This window comes from Monopterus albus, unplaced genomic scaffold (genome assembly GCF_001952655.1).
Source record: "Monopterus albus unplaced genomic scaffold, M_albus_1.0 scaffold28.1, whole genome shotgun sequence".
NCBI classification, from domain to species: Eukaryota; Metazoa; Chordata; class Actinopteri; order Synbranchiformes; family Synbranchidae; genus Monopterus; species Monopterus albus.
Window position 1 is genome coordinate 3026823 of NW_018127908.1, and position 17804 is coordinate 3044626.

The following is a 17804-nucleotide window of genomic DNA, read 5'->3' on the forward strand; positions in this document are numbered from 1 at the left end:
GGTTAACTCGTTATATCGTGGCAGCTTAGCAGGGGTGCGGGCTAGCGGTGTGTGCCCGGGGTCCTCTTGTCGAGCTGGCTGTGGAGTCAGTGACTGGCTGGAGAATCGAGGGATGCTGGCACCATCTGGCCTGCATGGTGCCATCTTCTTCCGCCCAGGCTGCCCCCGGAGGTCCTCCAGTAGCAGGCTGCTTTCCAGTACTGCTCACTCTAACTCGCCTATGTCTCTCTCCATAGCGACTCCGCACATCCCACTTCTGACACCAAATGTAATGACCCCCGGCGTGGAGGAGAGAGACTAGCTACACTGGTACAGCTAAACTAGCTAGCAGGGCGCTAGCACCTATGCTGATCTTGGTTGGCGATTATTCCAGGCCCCATACACCGCACGACTCTGGATATCGCCTGGGCATGTCCTTTTACAGTGACCACAATGCAACACTGCTTTCTTTGTCATTTATTTAGAACTGCTGAACAATGGCACTTCCCCCAGGGTCAGTCTCACACATACAAGCCAAACTGACGATCCAAAACACAGCACAGCAATTAACTTAGTAAAACATCGTCAGATAACACACCAGCATAAGTCAGCAACACTAACACATAACAACAATGGGGTAACACATAAGAACACCTTAACTATATTAACTATAATTTTATAACTGCTCTCTCTACTATTTACTGAACTCCCATGATGCACCTTTGCATCATGCAGCTGCCACCAGACCCCCCAATGGCTGATGTGGATTGTCCCAATATTATTACCTTACAGGTTTGTGATTACATTATGATTGTATTGACAATGACATGAATGTGGCGGCATTTTAGTTGAATCAATTGTATTATATTATTATTGTATTATTTCCCTTGGGAAATGTCAGTACTGGTTAATCATTAGAAACAAGGGTCAAACCACACTGAGAAATTATTTAGTTATTGAAAAAAAATCGTTTTTTTTTTTTGTGCAGCACGGCACATTGTTCATTCAAAACTTGTCAGTTTACCAACAGCGCAAAAACATATTGGGGCTGGTTAAGATAGACAAGATGAGAAGGGGAAAGGCAGGAGTGAATTATACCAGAGATTAAAAGCGAGCAATCATCTGTTTGCAGTTTTCTGGTAGTGTGGTCTCAAGCATCTTACCACAATCGCCAACTGTCTGTCAGTACTATATGAACTGTTCTGTTGAAATTCACAGTGACTGTTAATGTCAAGAGGGAAAGTTGTTTACATGCACAACTTTATAAAAACAAGAGAGTACATTGTCATTTTTCTGTCTCTTGCTTGTCATTCTGTTCAAAACAAATACATCACTTTCCTACTCCTAAAGTGTTGCAGTCTGTAGACTTAATCATATCACATTACTCAGCTGCTTGCCTGGAGGAAGACTGCGCTTAACGCTGAAGGTGGAGCCAAGAAGTGCATAAAAGTTGATGAGGAATCATTCTCCATGCAGATTATAATTGCATAACTATCATTCCCATGTCCCTAAACAGCAAATAAGAAAAGTTGCACTGCACTTTTACCATCTTGTTAATTCTTTTTCAGATTGTGGCAAGGAAATGTGTTAGTGTGTGTGTGTAACTATGAGGGAGGAAGACAGCTTATTAGCTGCAGAGAGAGAATGACAGATGGGAAGGGACAGAGAGATACAGGGAGAACGAGAACAACAGATTTGTAGTGGCAGGCTGCTCAGTCGGAAGTTGTAAGATTGTTTAGCCTAAAACCTGCACCACAGTCATGGAAACCGGTTTAAACCAGAAGGGTTGTAAACTCTCTTTCAAGTCAAATATCACCCATTTCAGATGTGAATTTTCTCATTCTAATATGTAGAACTCTAGATATGTACTGTATGTAGAATCCCTCCTTTGCTGTTAGTGGTAGTAACATTTTCTGAAGCTTCATCAAAGCAGCATCCATAAGTTGTGAGTCAGAGGATTGGCAAATACTTCTTAGCAGCTTTTAGAGAGCTTACTATGTCAGTTTAGGTTGATTGTGATAAGTGTCAGTTATGTTGTCAGCTACAGGATATTAAACTTAGTGTCTAAAGACTAGCACATGATCCCAGGACTTTAACCTGAATTAGTCAGTTTCACACAAAATTTAAATGGAAGGGCCTCTGAAACTAATGGAAAACCACCACACAACACACAAATTCACAAATAAATCTAATAAGATGTGTTGATAGTTTTTTATAGTTTCCATATCAAGATAGAGGTGAGGGCTATTTGCAAATTGTGTCACACTAGGTCTGACCTTCATTGAATTGATTATTCTTAATTAACTGTTAATTTGTGTCAGTTTGTGAAGAAAGAATGTTTCATGCTTCTCTGTTACTTTAGGCAGAGTCTTTTGAAGTCTTAAGCTTTCTGATTGCTGATTAAGGTCCCATTGCTGCATTTCTTTTTTTTAATTTTAATTCTTTGAACTCTTGTCTGTCATTATGTCCAAATTAGAGAGATGTTGTAATTTTTACACTGATCTTTGTTGTCCTTCAAATGTACTCAGACCAGATTTTCTAAATCTTTTTTATTTATCTTATTCAGCCTTGGTAATCAGTGAATGCATACAGGAGCAATCCTTAATTTGCTATTCTGTGTTGTTATTTGTCAATAAATTTGATTCAGTTGATTTATATCTGTATGGACAGAGTATCACTTTCTATTATTACCTTCAGTTATTTCATATAGACAAGGGAAGTTTGGTTATATAGCACATGTTCAAACTCAAAGGTAATTCAGAGTGCTTAACACAATGCACATAAATAGATAAAACATTAGAATGCATATCTCAAATTAATCCCCAATAACTCCACCTTAAAACTGTCTTGATTAAGCAACTTTTATTAGCTGTTTATTTGTAGAGAGAGAGATCTGTTCAGTAAACTGAACTAACAACCAATTTTACAGCAGATACAAGAGAAAGCTGCTAAATCGAAACAATTATAACACCTCATGGGGTTTACTACAGTAGACCATCTAATATAATCAAGTGTCTTCTGCACCCGATGGGTAAGGAGTGACTTGGATTTGTTGTTGTTGTTCCTCTTTCGGCTACTCCCGCCGTCTGGGGCCGCTGCCCTCGCCATGCCCGGTTTGGCACAATTTTTTACGCAGGATGCTCCTCCTGGAGCCTCACTGACTCGAATTTAACGTGGTTATTTCCTACCTTTTCAACAGAAAGGCCTGGTCCCCTTAAGACTAGACTCGACCACGACTGTGTGGAATGACATGCAAATGTGTCAGATTTTCCCCTGACATGTTGTGCTCATTTTTACGGTGAACTGTCCACCTAATTGATTTGAGTCATTGCCTTATTTCTATTTATGTCCTGTTCCATCCCTGCATTTAGGCTACCAAATGTTTTTAAAGCATTCTTTCCAAATAATAGCCTATATGCCTGCTTATGTTGAAATTCATTAGTTGTTTGTAGCCTATTTCTTAGGAGTAAACATCAGAAGTTGTCCTCCGTCCACATTGGCCTATTAGAAGAGTGCAGCGGGCAGCCAATCGTAGGACTGACTGCTCAGCTTCACTAATCGAGGATTAGCTACAACCGCCTGCAGTCTACAGTTCTGGGAGGGTTGGGTAGTCACTGCCGTTCACTACTCACCATCTGTTATTATTAGCTCAGCTGATCCTGGAGCGGGGCTCTTTCTCAGCAGCAGCGACTTTTGCATTGCGCAACCAAGCAGCCTGCTCACACTGGGACCTCAGGTAAAGGTGTGGGAGTACAGCAGAGGAAAGCTCCTACTGTAGGCCAGGTAGGACCAAGTCGATGGCCCTTTAAATTAAATCCACACCGTGGTAACACCACGCACTGAAGCACTGCTCCGTTTTCCGCGACTCAATGTTCAAGACGGCCAATTACCTGACGGTGGATCCTGCGCCCACTATCATGCACGGTACTTGGTTTACCACGGGGTGCAGAGAAAGCACGCCGGCGGCGGCGGTGGAGAAACCTAAGAAAAAACCGTTCAGCCTGGTCAAAATAATGTCTCTCAGCAAAAGGAAAGGACGCGACCAGCAACCACATCTCAATAACAACATGCCCTTTACCATCCACTGTCACATCGGGAAAGAGATTAAGCACATTTGCAGCAATTGCAGCCGCGGGAACGATACACAGGACGGTGAGTAGGCTCCAGCCTTGTGTGGTTTCGTCCATAGTAGCCCTGCGGTAGTGCCATCCACGATATTCACTCAGAATATGTGGACATGGCCATGTCCCTGGCGCAATGCCTCTGGGCTCCTATGCGCATTTGACAAGCAGATCAGGCGCTCCATCATTGACTGTGCTTTGCATCTACTGTACTTAATCTGTCTGTTTGAGAGTTCTAGATAAGTAGGTCGATGTGTACCTTCAGTGTTAAAGTGATTCACTGTTGCTGTGTGGAAACTGCCTCTGGCTGGATCAGAACTTCTCATAGGGCTGGGCTCAGACTTGCTGGTTTGAATTACTCTTCATTTGTAGAATGTTGGTTTGAGTAGTCTATCTCGTATGTTAATCTACAGATATCATTAAAATGCATGAAAGTGTACAGGCTGTTTGCGCAAAGCCATTTTCAGTTCAGTGTAATTACATCATCACTCAGCCATCTTGGTATATAAACAAATGTTTTTAATTAAAACCAGTCACATCAGTGGTTTGTATTAGAGTAGTGGAGAATATGGGTTCTACTATATGCAACATGATGAAGATGAGATAGAAACAGTGTGCCTGCTTTGTCAAGATTGTAATTAATTGCATCATCATGCACTCAAATTGTAGCATTGTACTGTATGTGGGGTTCATCAGACTTTTGCACCAATACAAGCAGAAATCACTCCTTTGGTCAGAGATTTTCTTTTTTTTTTTTTTTTTTTAGTTACTAGAATTATTTTCAAACGCATATTCTATTATCAATATAATATATATTTCAGTGATGTGGCTACAAACAAGTGTTTGATGTTGTGAACTGATGTTCAGTTTCTAAAGTTCTCGGTCACTGAGGGCCCTCAGTGTCTCATTATTATCGTTCTCTGTCATACAGTATATAGAGATGTCACTTGACTCTTGGATGTTAGATATAGTTCCTTGTCTTCCTGTCTCTATCTGGCTTTTGGACCTTTAAAGTAATTTGAATCTCCACTCGATTTGATTAGCATTGACTGTGGCTGCAGGATTGCCAAGATGGTTGGCACTGAGGCACCACAGCATTCATGTAATGGTCCATGGGACCGATTTCTACTGCATTACTGTCACATTATTTATCATTGTCCCGAGGAGGTGACTAGCCTGCAAAGTGATGTTGGCAAGCATCTTGAATGTGGTGATGTATTTAAAAACGAGCAACTAGTATATTCCCTGGCAGTATGTCATGGGCGTTCTGGTACAATGTGGAGACACTAACACCAGACACTAGCTGTGCTAGAGGTCATTTCATATTTACTGTACTTGAGCACCATGGAATTGTTAACTCGGACCACAGGGTAGCCTTGAAAACAGGGTTTTGTATGTGTTTTTGTTGCATTGTAATACATCAGGGAAATGAATGTAAACTTGCTGCCTTGAAGACAGTAGATCCAATAGATGTGGAACACTAGTATTGTCTTGGGAGTCCTGTTCTTTTTTTAAAAAGAAATTTTGACTAATATTTTGTAGCTGATTGCATTTCAGCTGTTAGCCAGTTATTTTTTCTACCTAAATGTCTTTTGAAGACTGCTAGCATCATTCATACTTTTCGTTATGCTTCTTTCATTGGCTGTTTTACAGTGCCTTAGATTTTGAGATTTAGATCTTGTGTTACTTATGTATCTGCGTTATATTTCACTTATATTGAGTGGCATTCATGTGGATGGCAAAGCAAGAATTTCATTGTACAGGTAAACATGTTTCCTCACTGTGCATATGACAATAAACACTTGACCTTCACACTGTTTTCAATTTAGAAACTGGTAAACCAGCTTGACTCAGAAATGTCTGTTCAGATACCTATTTACGATCATCTGCCTGTAGCTAAGACCTTAGATTTTGTTTTCTGATCACATGGGCACATTTTACCACAGTTTGCATGTGTCCTGGCTGATTGCAGCATCTATTATACATAACATCTGTTCATGTTTGCAAGTAATCGTTTTTGGAACAAAAAACTCAAAATTTTTTGGTTTTAATTTCCAACGATACATAAAAATCAAAAGGGCTGCCTTGTGACTGTTTGATGAAGAGTTGAAAAATGCCCTCTTAAAGAGGTGATCATCAGTGTGTTTTGGCAAGCTAATGCCAAACTCGGTGTGATGCAGCCTCAAACTGTTTAGACTTGGAGGATATCCAGCACAATGCTTTCTAATATGCAGGTTTGTTTATTCTCTCCCAACCTCGTCCAGTTAGCAGGGAATTCAAGGTCATGTGGCACAGATTCTTACTGCTTGGATCTTTGTGCCTGCTGTATTCACTGCTAGCATTCTTGCATGATTACCAGAATATCACAACCACTGCATCCTCACCTAAACTAGAACCTGTTTTTATGTGTTTCATCCCCTTACAGCTGAGGAAGTAAAGAGGCTGGCCACCATGCGTTCTGAGTCCTTGGTCTCTGGTACCCATACTCCACCCATCCATTGTCGGAGCAAGTTCGCCACTCTGGGACGCCTCCTCAAGCCCTGGAAATGGAGGAAGAAGAAGAGTGAGAAGTTCAAGCAGACATCTGCTGGTACTTTTTGTTTATTTTATGTTAATTTAAGAACAGAAAAAGATGATGAAAAAGAGAGTGCAGCATCAGAGCTTCATGTTTTGAGGTCTCTTGAGAGTGCCTATGATCTTGCAGCCCAATGTTTTCAGAGGTGAGTGAAGGACATGTTTTCTTTAGATGTGGCTGACACATCCTGAATTCTGCTGTCAGCCTGGTGGACAGGAGGAGGCACTTTTGTCTGTATCCATCTTCTCTGGATACAGAATTCTTGTTGTTGTGGATCATGAGCAATTGCTTGGAAACCTGAATGAGGTCTGAACAGGACAGGATGTTCTGATTTACTAATATCATTAAATTGGCATTTTCCTGGTGTGAATTTGCTGAATGAATCAGTGTCTGTCTGATTTGATCATGTTTGCTGTGACTGCTCTCATGCTGCTGATCTCTTATCACAAGAATGAATGTCATGTCTTCTCATCTCCATCACTTACCACAAGCACAAAACACATTTGACTTTTTCCTTGATGTTTTCTTTCAATTCAGCTTTAACTCTTCCCAGAGTGCTGCTTGGCTCTAGTTTGTATATCTGACCCAGCATGGTTCCACTTGCTCTTCAGTAGTCTCCCTGGACTAAGTGATATTTTTTACTAAGACACAGAAGTGCTGATGCTTGACTTGTTGATGTTTTACTGTACTTTAATAGTGTGTATTTGATGAGACAATCATGGAGATGTTGCCTATTCATTGGTACATTCACTTATGTCCTGTGATAACAGCATATCGCCTATTGTGGTGAAGAACAATCAAGTGTTGAACAGAAAAAGGGCTTTTTTTCCTATTACAATAGTGTAAATGCACAGTGGAGCTGAGTGAAAAAGCTCTCTTCATTGCTTTTGTTACCCCCTAGTCTTGCATGCATAAGGCTGCTGTCTCCAAATAATTTTTTGCTCCCCTTTGTTCTATTTAATCCTTTTTGATAGCAACATGATGATGGATTAGTACTTACCAGTATGTCTCACTGCATCAGCCTCATCGCATGCTGGATTTCTGCATTGTTTGATGTTTGTAGGTGGTATGCCATCTCGCAAGAGGCTCCAGTGCTCGGACGGGAGCTTTAGCTGCAGTGATACCACTACAAATGGGCACACGCTGTCACATCCATTTCAGCAAAGAAGCATGATCCCAACATTTAAGGCCCCAGATAAGTGGAATGCGGAGTGCATTATTCCACCCAGTTTTGCACTTTTATCTGCTTCTATTTTTACTTTTATTATTCATCCATTGCCCAATGACCAACTTACTCCATTGTGCTGACTGTATAGACTGGTGTTTCAGATTTTTTTGCAAGAAAGTAAGTCTGCCTCTGGTGATTTGTCTTGGGAAGACTTAAGTGAAGGGGCACAAGTTTATTGAGAACAGTGAGAATCCACAGTTTGCCACAACTCACCTAAAAGTGCTAGCCACACTTGCATGTTGCTGCTTTGTCTTGTCATGTAATTGTTGCTCTTCTATTTAATGTTTTCTCTTTCTGTGTGCGTTTTGTATGCATTTGTTATGTTTTATCTATTTGGGTGCAGTGTGTTAAGCACTTTGAATTGCCTTTGTGTATGAAAATTTGCTACATAAATAGACTTGCCTTGCCTAAGATAGCATCCATTAAACTATTACTAGTTTATATTAGTACACTTAAAGCCTGAAATGGGATGGCCTCATTTTGAAAGATATAAGAAAAATGCTGTCATATAGTATATTATGACCACTACTTACTCTAATTTGATTTATGGTATTAAAACTTTGCCAGCTGGAAAGCATCTGTGTGAAAACTTTGAGGCATTGTTTGTCATTTTTCAAGCAGATGTACATAGTGTATAGCTGCAGTGTGCTCTGATCCTGGACTTAAATGCCCCCCATGTACAGTCTTCTGGTTCCTTCAGTTGTCTGTGATGCCTTACCATTGATTATGTTTTCTGCCTCAGTGGGGGAGCACACCAGCCTCTGGGTATGCAGATCCTGTTGTAGATAATTGGGCACTGAGCACAGTAGAGGATTATGAATGTGTTGTGATGTTAAGCAGATGAAGGGCAGCTCTAGGGGACTGTACTCTTCACCTAGGAAGGAAGACAGCTGGATAGCCTATCATGCTCATTGCACTATCACAGCGAGCTTGTATCAGGAAGCGATCTCACTAGGCAAAGATTCATCAAAAGAACATTGTCTTACTGTATCCTCATTTTTATTTCTAATCAAATTAGTAGTTTTCTGTATGAACAGCAAATGTCTAAATGCACTGTTCTTGATGTTTATTAGACTAATTCCTTAAACAGATTAATTATACAATGTACGGAGAGTTTATATTAGGCTACAGCTTGCTGTATCCTCGGTGTGTGTCAAGGTCTCATTTAAACGTAAGCCTTGAACGCTTGGATTTCTTGTGGATAAAAGACTCCATGAAAATTGTAAAACAGTTTTTGTGAGGCTCAGCCTGAGAGCATTGCCTCAGTAAAAGCCTCCACTTTGAGCCAGTGAGCCTCAGGGTTGGTAGGAAGTGTTTTGACTATCTGGGCCACTTCACAGTGGAATATATTTCCTCTTAAAAAAGAAAAAACTTAAGTGTAGTGTTCTCAGATCAATACTGGCTATACTCAGATATGCCAATTTCATTTAATATGCTCTCAGCTGATCCTCCCTGATGAGTGTCTAATTTTCTCATCTTGATACTGATTGAGTGCTGGATTGGACACCACTTTGGGCCAAGATGGACTCAGTGCAGGCAGTCTAAAATAGGACCTAGTCAAATTTAGAGGGCAGCATCTGACTTTCCTATTCTGATATGAAATAATTGTTGGGCATCAGTGAAAGTTTTTTTTCAATGTACCTCAGCTGTGCATTGTATGTACATACACACGAATAACAGGTCTTATTGGAAATGAACAGCTGATTTACTATTCTGGTGATCCGGTCAACCAATCTCTGCATCAAAGTCAACTTTTTTTTTCTGTATGGCTCTCACAGGACCTTCCTGATGAAATTAACATGAAATTCCATTTCTTCTACACTATTAACTTATTTATCAAACTTTTTTGCCTAATGCAAGACCAGCCAGTATTTCACACTCTCTTCAATTAGACACTTCCTAGATTATTCTTTTTAGGACATATTGGTAATATTTTGACTATATACTTTTCCAAAAATGTTTTGCTGCTTAACAAATTTCTGGCTTGGAGCTGATCTTATAGGCTTATCTTTGATCAGTTTTGAAGCATGGAGTGATATTGAACATCTGGAATCCTGGATTAACTTCTAAAGGAGCAAACTATTTGATGATATCTTGATCTGCGGTGGTATTTTTGAACACTGAAACAAAGAGTATTAGAATTTCTCTCCCGGAGGCCTGCACATCAAACATTTGCATGACGTTCATTTGTGTTTTTAATTTCAGAATCTCAGCAGTTGGTTTTAAATCAACTGTGTTGTGACTAAGGGCAAGGAAAAGAGAGGTCAAGATGTCAGTATTTTCATGAATCTCATTTAGTCACATCCAAACTTAAGCCTTGAATGCTTGAGTTTCTTGTTGAAATTATACTGAGGATGTATTAGCATCGAGCACATTGCCTTCTGAGAGAGCTGAGACTCCTGATTAAAATGTAAAGCACACGTCACATTTATATCCTCAAACAGGAGCTACATGGGCCTGTAGGGATATTGCTTCAGCGTACTCAAGTGTTGTTGCTCATCCTTCAGTTCTAGAGTTTGAGATTGCTAACATGATTTTTACCGGCTTTCATTCTACCCAGTGACAGAAGATGTGAAGCACTTCAACTTTTGAAGCCTAAAAACAGAAGCGAGCAGTATCCCTGTGACATGCCATCTCATGCATAATGCATTTCTGTGAGAAATGGTTCTGGAATATTTCCTTTATCCTTGTTCAGAAGAGGAGTATGGCAGATCATTATCTTTATAGCAAAGATAATGAATTTAATGCTACTGTTCTCCCAAATTAAGCTGCTTAGGATAAATCAGTAAGGAACACGAGTGGTTTAGTTTTATCAATGAACTCAATCAATGTTTCATGAAAGTTATCAGAGCAGCTTGAAACTACAGCTACCACCTCGTGGCTATATGCTTCTGGCAACCAGCCAAGCTGCAGTTTACATGCATGTCTATCTAGCTTCCTCCCCCGCCATCAGATCCAGCTCACTGCCAGGTGGTGATCAGTTGACAGCTCCGCCCCTCTCTTCACCCAAGTGTCCAAGACATACTGCCGGAGTTCAGATGAAATAACCACAAAGTCGATCATCGACCTCCGGCCTAGGGTGTCCTGGTGCCACGTGCACTGATGGACATCCTTATGCTTGTGTTTGTTATGGACAAACTGTGACTAGCACAGAAGTCCAGTAACACAACACCACTCAGGTTCAGATCGGGTGGGCCGTTCCTCCCAATCACGCCCCTACAGGTATCACTGTTGTCGCCCACGTGAGTGTTGAAGTCCCCCAGTAGAACAACGGAGTCCCCAGTCAGAGCACTTTCCAGCACCCCTCACAGAGACTCCAAGAAGGCCGGGTACTCTGCACTGCCATTCGGCCCATAGACACAAACAGCAGTGAGAGACCTATCCCCGACCCAAAGGCGCAGGGAAACGGTGCGTGGAGGTGAGCCCGACTATATCTAGCCAATACCTCTCAACCTCCCGCACAAGCTCGGGCTCCTTCCCCACCAGCGAGGTGACATTCCATGTCCCCAGGGCTAGTCTCCGTGTCCAGAGATCAGGTTGTCGGGGCCCTTGCCATGGCCTGATCCACTTTGCACCAACCCCTTACGAATCCTCCTGCAGGTGGTGGGCCCACGGGGAGGACGTACCCACGTCGCTTGTTTGGGCCAGGCCACCAGGCGCTCACATTCAAGCCCCGACCTCAGGCCTGGCTCCAGGATGGGGCCCCGGTTGCCGGGGCGACATCACGGTCCTTGCTCTTAATTTTTCCATAAAGGGTTCTGTGATCCGTTCTTAGTCGGACCCATCACCTAGGACCTGTTTGCCTTGGGAGTCCCTACCAGGGGCATGAAGCCCCCAACAACATAGCTCCTAGGATCACTCGGGTACTCAAACCCCTCCACCACAATAAGGTGGCGGTTCAAGGAGGGGCCACAGTGCCTAATTAGATCTAAAATCGTCCACTGACAGCTCAGCACTAATATGAATAATAAAAATCCACTTCAAACTATGGTTCATAATAATGGAACTGTCGTCCTGGGGAACCTTTGCTACACACAGGTTTTATTAATGTGTTGATTTAGCAAATGGGTTGGCCAAGATTAAACAAAGAAACAGTTGCGTGATACTTTTATTGATAACCACTTGGAGTACATTATAAAAATAATTTCTAGCATTGTTCTCCTTTACCCCTTTAGCTCTGGAGAGGAAGATGTCGGTGCGTCAGAGCAGAGATGAACTGATCAAGAGAGGAGTGCTCAAGGAGATTTTTGAAAAAGGTGAGCTGTTATACAGTCACAGTCTGATTTAATGGAGCTGGAAACTGTCTTGGTTGTAAATGGGAATTTCAGAATGAGTAGTCATGGTCCACATAATTTGGATGTCTTCAGTTATTCATCTCCTAATTATTCAGTAGTCTCTGAAGTGCACTCTTCTGGTTTTGGCATGGGACATCTTGAGATATAATCTTTCATTATACACATTTTGTAGGGTTTCAGAAACTCTTTGATCTTGATCTGACATGCCTGACACATCTCAGACTCAGTGCTAGAGAGCATGTTTATGTCTGGCAACAAGGTGCTTCATGTCTCAGGACTTAAACTTCTCCTTGGTTTCAAGTACAACAGTGTTCACTTTAAGCATTATTAAATTGATCAAAACTCATAACTTTAATAACTATCTTATTTCTCCACAATAACTGTCACTTCTTACAGTGCATACTAATGAGGGCAGTTATGCTCTGTTCTCTTGCCCAGTGACAGCATAGTTTTCATAATCAAAGGCTTGTGTGCGCTGTTTGACAGATCATCAGTGGCTACTTCTATGTATGCAAAGTAAATATTTATAGGGCAGATGTATAATGTTATCAATTCAGACATTACCCTGAAATATAGATATAGTCTACTCAAAAACTGAGTCTGGTTCAGTGTTATAGATGGAGATTCAGCACAGTAAAAACTAAGAAACAATTCGTAATGGCAAAAAAGTTTACCTTTCCAGTCTTTGATTTCAATAGCTGCATTTGTGTGGTTTTGTGTTTAAAAGACTGTGTTCACTTGACATTTGGGAATAGGGGAGAGCTTCCAATGTAAATGCATTGTTTGTCAGAATATGTGAGCATTGTGAATTGCACTGTCAGCCTTAAAATGTGATAATGCAAAAACCATCAAGCGGCTCAGGACTGTAAAAGAATTACAAAGTTCTGCCAAACTGCTACTCAGACACTGTAACTTGGCCTGCTGTGTGTTGATAAAGGAGTCTCTGGTTGTTAAACAGTCTTAGCTTTCTGAATCATCTCCCTCCTACTGTCTGAAAACTCAACACCCTGAGTTGAACTTAACTTTGTTTGAACAGTTTTCCCTGGGAAGCCTCTTCGTTGTGCAGCTGAACGCTCTAATGCGTGTTTGAATGTTTATTTCCTCCCTCTGTTTTAGCCACTGTTGAATTCCGATCTTCAATAGACGGTGGAGTCTACACTCAGGAGCCATCTTTTAAGTCATCTATGGTCTTGCCTAACAAGAAATCTGTGACCTATCCAGGTGACCATCAGGACACCCCTGCCAAGCCGCCGCTGTACCACAAACAGCCTCCTGCTCTCCCTCCAAAGCCTTTCTCCTGGATCCCAAACCACAGCACAGGTCAGTTGTCTTAGTTAATGCTCAGTAGCAGGCTACACCACCAAAATGTGGTGCTTTCTGTCTGGTGTTTGGTTTTTCCAAACCACTGTGCCCTCATCATTACAGTACACTTTTATTTCAGTTTCTCAGACTGGTAGTGTAAATAAAATGCTCACATAAGATAGTGAGTACTTGTTTTGACAGCTAAGCAATGACTGTGTTTGCTTTAAACCCTACCTGCTTTGTCACATGTGCACCAGATTATAGTAGTCTCACTAAATCCCTCTGTGGTAAGGTCAGCTCTCTTTGTCACTGTCAGTCTGTCAGTACAGGGAAGTGGCATTATCCTGGCCTAATTCTGACCACTCTGTGCTGACGTCTGAGCCATGTCTCATTGTCCATGAGCTCTGCACCAACAAAGTCCAGTGGATGCAGGATAAATTAAACTAAATGTTAACTAATCCCTTTAGTCTGGTTATACTTTTCCTCCCCAGATTCTTGCCAGCCTGTGAAGTTGCCCTGTATGCCCAGTGGAAAGCACTCTCCTCCTCTGCCTCCCAAGAAAGTGATGATTTGTGTGCCTCCAGGAGGACTAGACTCTTCCACCTCACCTTCTCCATCCCCCAACACTCGCCCTCAGAAATGTGCCCCTTCCCAGGGCATGCCCTCCCTCCACGGCACCTTGTTGCCCTCTCAGCTCGCCGGTCTGTCTAGTCTTCATCAGAGCCATGGTCACCCGCTCCAGCTTCAGTATGGCAGCTTGCGTGCGCCTAGCCGCATCATCGAGGAGCTCAATAAAACCTTGGCACTCTCCATGCAGAGATTTGAAAGGTTAGTATCCATCAGTGCTCAGGTCATTGAATCTGATTGTCCTCCAGTGGAGTCAATGACTGTACATCATACAAAAGATTTTTTTAAAATAAAGAATTGTTTTCCTTCATTTGATGATTCTGGTTATAATGATAAAATTATTTTTTTGTTTTTAAAGGTGTTGCTAAAACAGCACTAATCAGGATATTTGCTGAGTCAAATGTAATATAATTAGCATCCTGTTTATTAGATTTTACTTCTTGGTGACATGTCTACTACTTTCAAATATATTTTGGCATTATTGGGTCATGTTGTGTCATGTAGCACTGATGCACAGGTCTAAATCAGCACACTGCTGCACGGGGCAGCATGGCCTAATTTTGAAGTAAATATGTGTGGACACAGGCACATAAAGTAAGTGTTCCTCCACCAGTTGGCCTGACATGACATGAATATAGCTGCTCTTTACAAGAGCTGCGTTTTTTTTGTGTTTGGAGAAAAGGGGAAGGATTGGACATTATATAACCTCTTACATTAGGATCACTTTTTGGCTAAACTCATTTGGGCAAAGAAAGTAATGGTCCTGACTTTGCTCACAATTAGTCTGAAAGCTGAGTAGTGGCTCATCATAAGAAGTTATGCTGTGATTTAATCATTCTATCAGGGCTCCTGCTGGGCTTCCATAGGAATGCTTCCCCAAGTTTTTTCCACATTTGACTTTGATAACTGACGACTCCTGAAAGTTGTTTATTCCTGTCATCTTGATTTGAGCTCCATAGGATGTGAAATAAGTTACTATTCCCTTGCTCTGTGTTGTTCAATGGATTGCATTGCATTGAATGTACAGAACTGTGTTCAGTTTTATTCAGCTGGAGTTATTGATCACCCCTCTATTTGTACTTAGATTAAAAATCTAGTATGTTCTTTAAGTATTATTTTATGTCCTGTTTGAAGGCCACGATATGTTAACTCCTGGAAATAGGAATAAAGCTTACCTCTCACACTAAGGTGGCTTATTTGAAACATATTAAAGCTCCAAACACTGCTTGAGGTTGTATGATGGAGATATTCACTCAGTAATTGACTACCATGAACCTGAGATCAGAGTTCTCTGCAGACCTCCCTCTTTCATGTTATTTATTCAGGATAAGACCCCAAACCTCCCAAATAACAACAACCTGCAGTTTATTGTGGCAGCTACCCCCTTAAACCCTCAGATGTTACAGTACTGAGAAATTCTAAACAATATTTTAATTTTAAACAATATTTACTCACTGTAAAAAGATGATATCAAGTTGGTGTCCTGATTTTTGACTTCACTTTGACTTCAGGCCACAAGTTCGTCCTCATAACATAGCCTTAAGCATGATCTATAATATTAATACTCAGATTTGGTTCATAAGCAAAATACACATCTGCCTTTCATGCTACTAGCTCTATACTGCATGGAGGTGGTCAGTGTGTGCCTCTGGACAGAAGAGAAGTGCAGTCTGTGATCACTGACTACGAGGATGACAAGGAGAACATGCCCAATGAGTCGGACTATGAAGACCTTCCCAGTATGTATAAGGATGAAGACGATGATGTGGATGACGATGAGGACGATGAGGAAGACGATGACTCAATATTTACAAGTGAGTGCCAGCAATTATGGTGACCTTAAAGCTTTTTGTCTTTAAATCTCACAAATGAACAAAAAGTTGAATACATACGTTTTCTCCAAGATTGTTTAAAGTTTTATCTTTAAGTAAAACTATGAGGGAGAGGTAAATGCATAATTTTAGACATTTATTTACACACTTTTGAGCTTCTATATTTAACTTTTGTATGATTTAATTTTTAGAAGTTTAATTGTGAAGTCCAAATTGAAGTTATAATCTGGGAGTTATAGTAATATATCCATGCTGCTCATCTCACGTTTTGACCATGGTGTTTGGGGTTTTAGGTACCCTGGCTCAGAAGGTGCTGCGGAAAGACTCTCTGGCCATCAAGCTGAGTAATCGTCCTTCCAAAAGAGAGCTGGAGGAGAAAAACATCCTGCCCATGCAGACAAATGAGGAGAGACTGGAATCTAGGCAGCAGATAGGCACCAAACTCACAAGGTGAGACCTGTGAGCACATGTAATTTTAAACTTGAATACATTTAGACACACACACACACACACCATTTATGGGCCTGATATCTTCAGTAAACCTGGTTGATGGTGCTGTAACCAGTTCAGCAGTAGCTGCTGGGAAACAGTGCTGACTGTTCTCAGCCAACCTGAGCATTTAGTCTAGCTTTCAGCTGACGAAAGCCCAGTATCCTGGATGACATAACTGTGATTCAGTCCAAAGCCAAGACAAATGTGAGCATTTTTTTTTTTAATTGAAACTCTTTTATATCCTTTTATTTTTCCTTCTCAACATCCAATGCGGATAAATGCTTTATCTCATTAAAATGAGGCACTGAAAATGGAGCTGACCTGATTTCAGCAATGCATCACCACCCCTCTGTTTTTCCTTTTCTTGTCTTCTCTCTACCACACTCTCACTCTCTCTCTCTCTCCTCTTTCTTCCTCCTGCTTGATTTCCTCCCTTGCTCACTGAATCACCACAGTGATGCATGTGCCAAACTATCTGCATCGACTTCTCCACACAAGTCATTTTGTGCCAGTTTACACACAACATTGGTGCACTATGTACAAATCACAGGAATTTGTACACATATGTTGAGATCATAAATGTGAATTCTAGTAATTGGACAGATCATACAACATCATGTTTTTCCCAGCAGATCACAGTCCTCATTTGATTTCACTCTGCTCTTTGAACATGACGTGCTTGTCTGATTGACGGGGATGAGTTCAGAGTGGACAAAACCACCAAGCATACGGGTAGAAATGAAAGCTCAGATAGTATAATAACATATGAGATGTGGGAAAATTGGTTGTCAGGGTGGGATGGGGTATTTGTATATGGAGACATTGGCACACAAGTCACTATTCCCCACTGTGACTGGAACACAGACTGTGTTCCCAGAAAGAAGGCCTGCCTGCTCAGTTGTTATGTGCCCAGAAAGCTCTGTCACACTGTCCTTTGCACTGTTATCCAATGAACAGTTCCTAATTTCATGCTTTTTTCCCAACGGTATTGTGTCTTGTGATGATGTTCCTTGTGCCAAACTAATCAGGGCTGATTATGATAATGCTATTCTAGGACAAGCTGACCTCAACCATCATGTATTGACCTATTTCAACAGGAAAACCTGGTGACTCTGTAGCTAAGTGGGTGACTGAATGGAAGAGTTTCCGCTTTTACCCTTGAGAAAGATGTTAAAAACACTACTATGTCTTTGGCTTTAGTTTGGGATTTTTTTTTCTAGCATTAATGTCATTTTTATGTCGCTTAAAGGAATAATGCAGCATTTTGAGAAATGTGCCCAAAGGCACTCGTTACCACTGTCATATCTGCTTTAATATGGAGATACAGCTGTGAGACACTTATCTTACACTAGC

The 17804-nt window shown here is 41.2% G+C and overlaps 1 protein-coding gene across 4 annotated transcripts in view; it reads left to right on the top strand.

Annotated features, from left to right (window-relative positions):
• The window catches only part of LOC109957716 (phosphatase and actin regulator 1-like), a 43043-nt gene that overhangs the window by 18961 nt on the left and 6278 nt on the right, over positions 1-17804 (top strand). For 2 of the 4 annotated variants that reach the window (XM_020595845.1, XM_020595846.1), the window contains exons 2-7: positions 6526-6690; positions 12079-12159; positions 13315-13518; positions 13992-14328; positions 15742-15941; positions 16253-16409. In XM_020595845.1, the coding sequence (XP_020451501.1) occupies positions 6526-6690; positions 12079-12159; positions 13315-13518; positions 13992-14328; positions 15742-15941; positions 16253-16409 (1144 nt within the window). Of the gene's footprint in view, positions 1-3506; positions 4132-6525; positions 6691-12078; positions 12160-13314; positions 13519-13991; positions 14329-15741; positions 15942-16252; positions 16410-17804 lie in introns of those variants that run through there. The other 2 variants (XM_020595843.1, XM_020595844.1) reach the window with 2 other exon arrangements.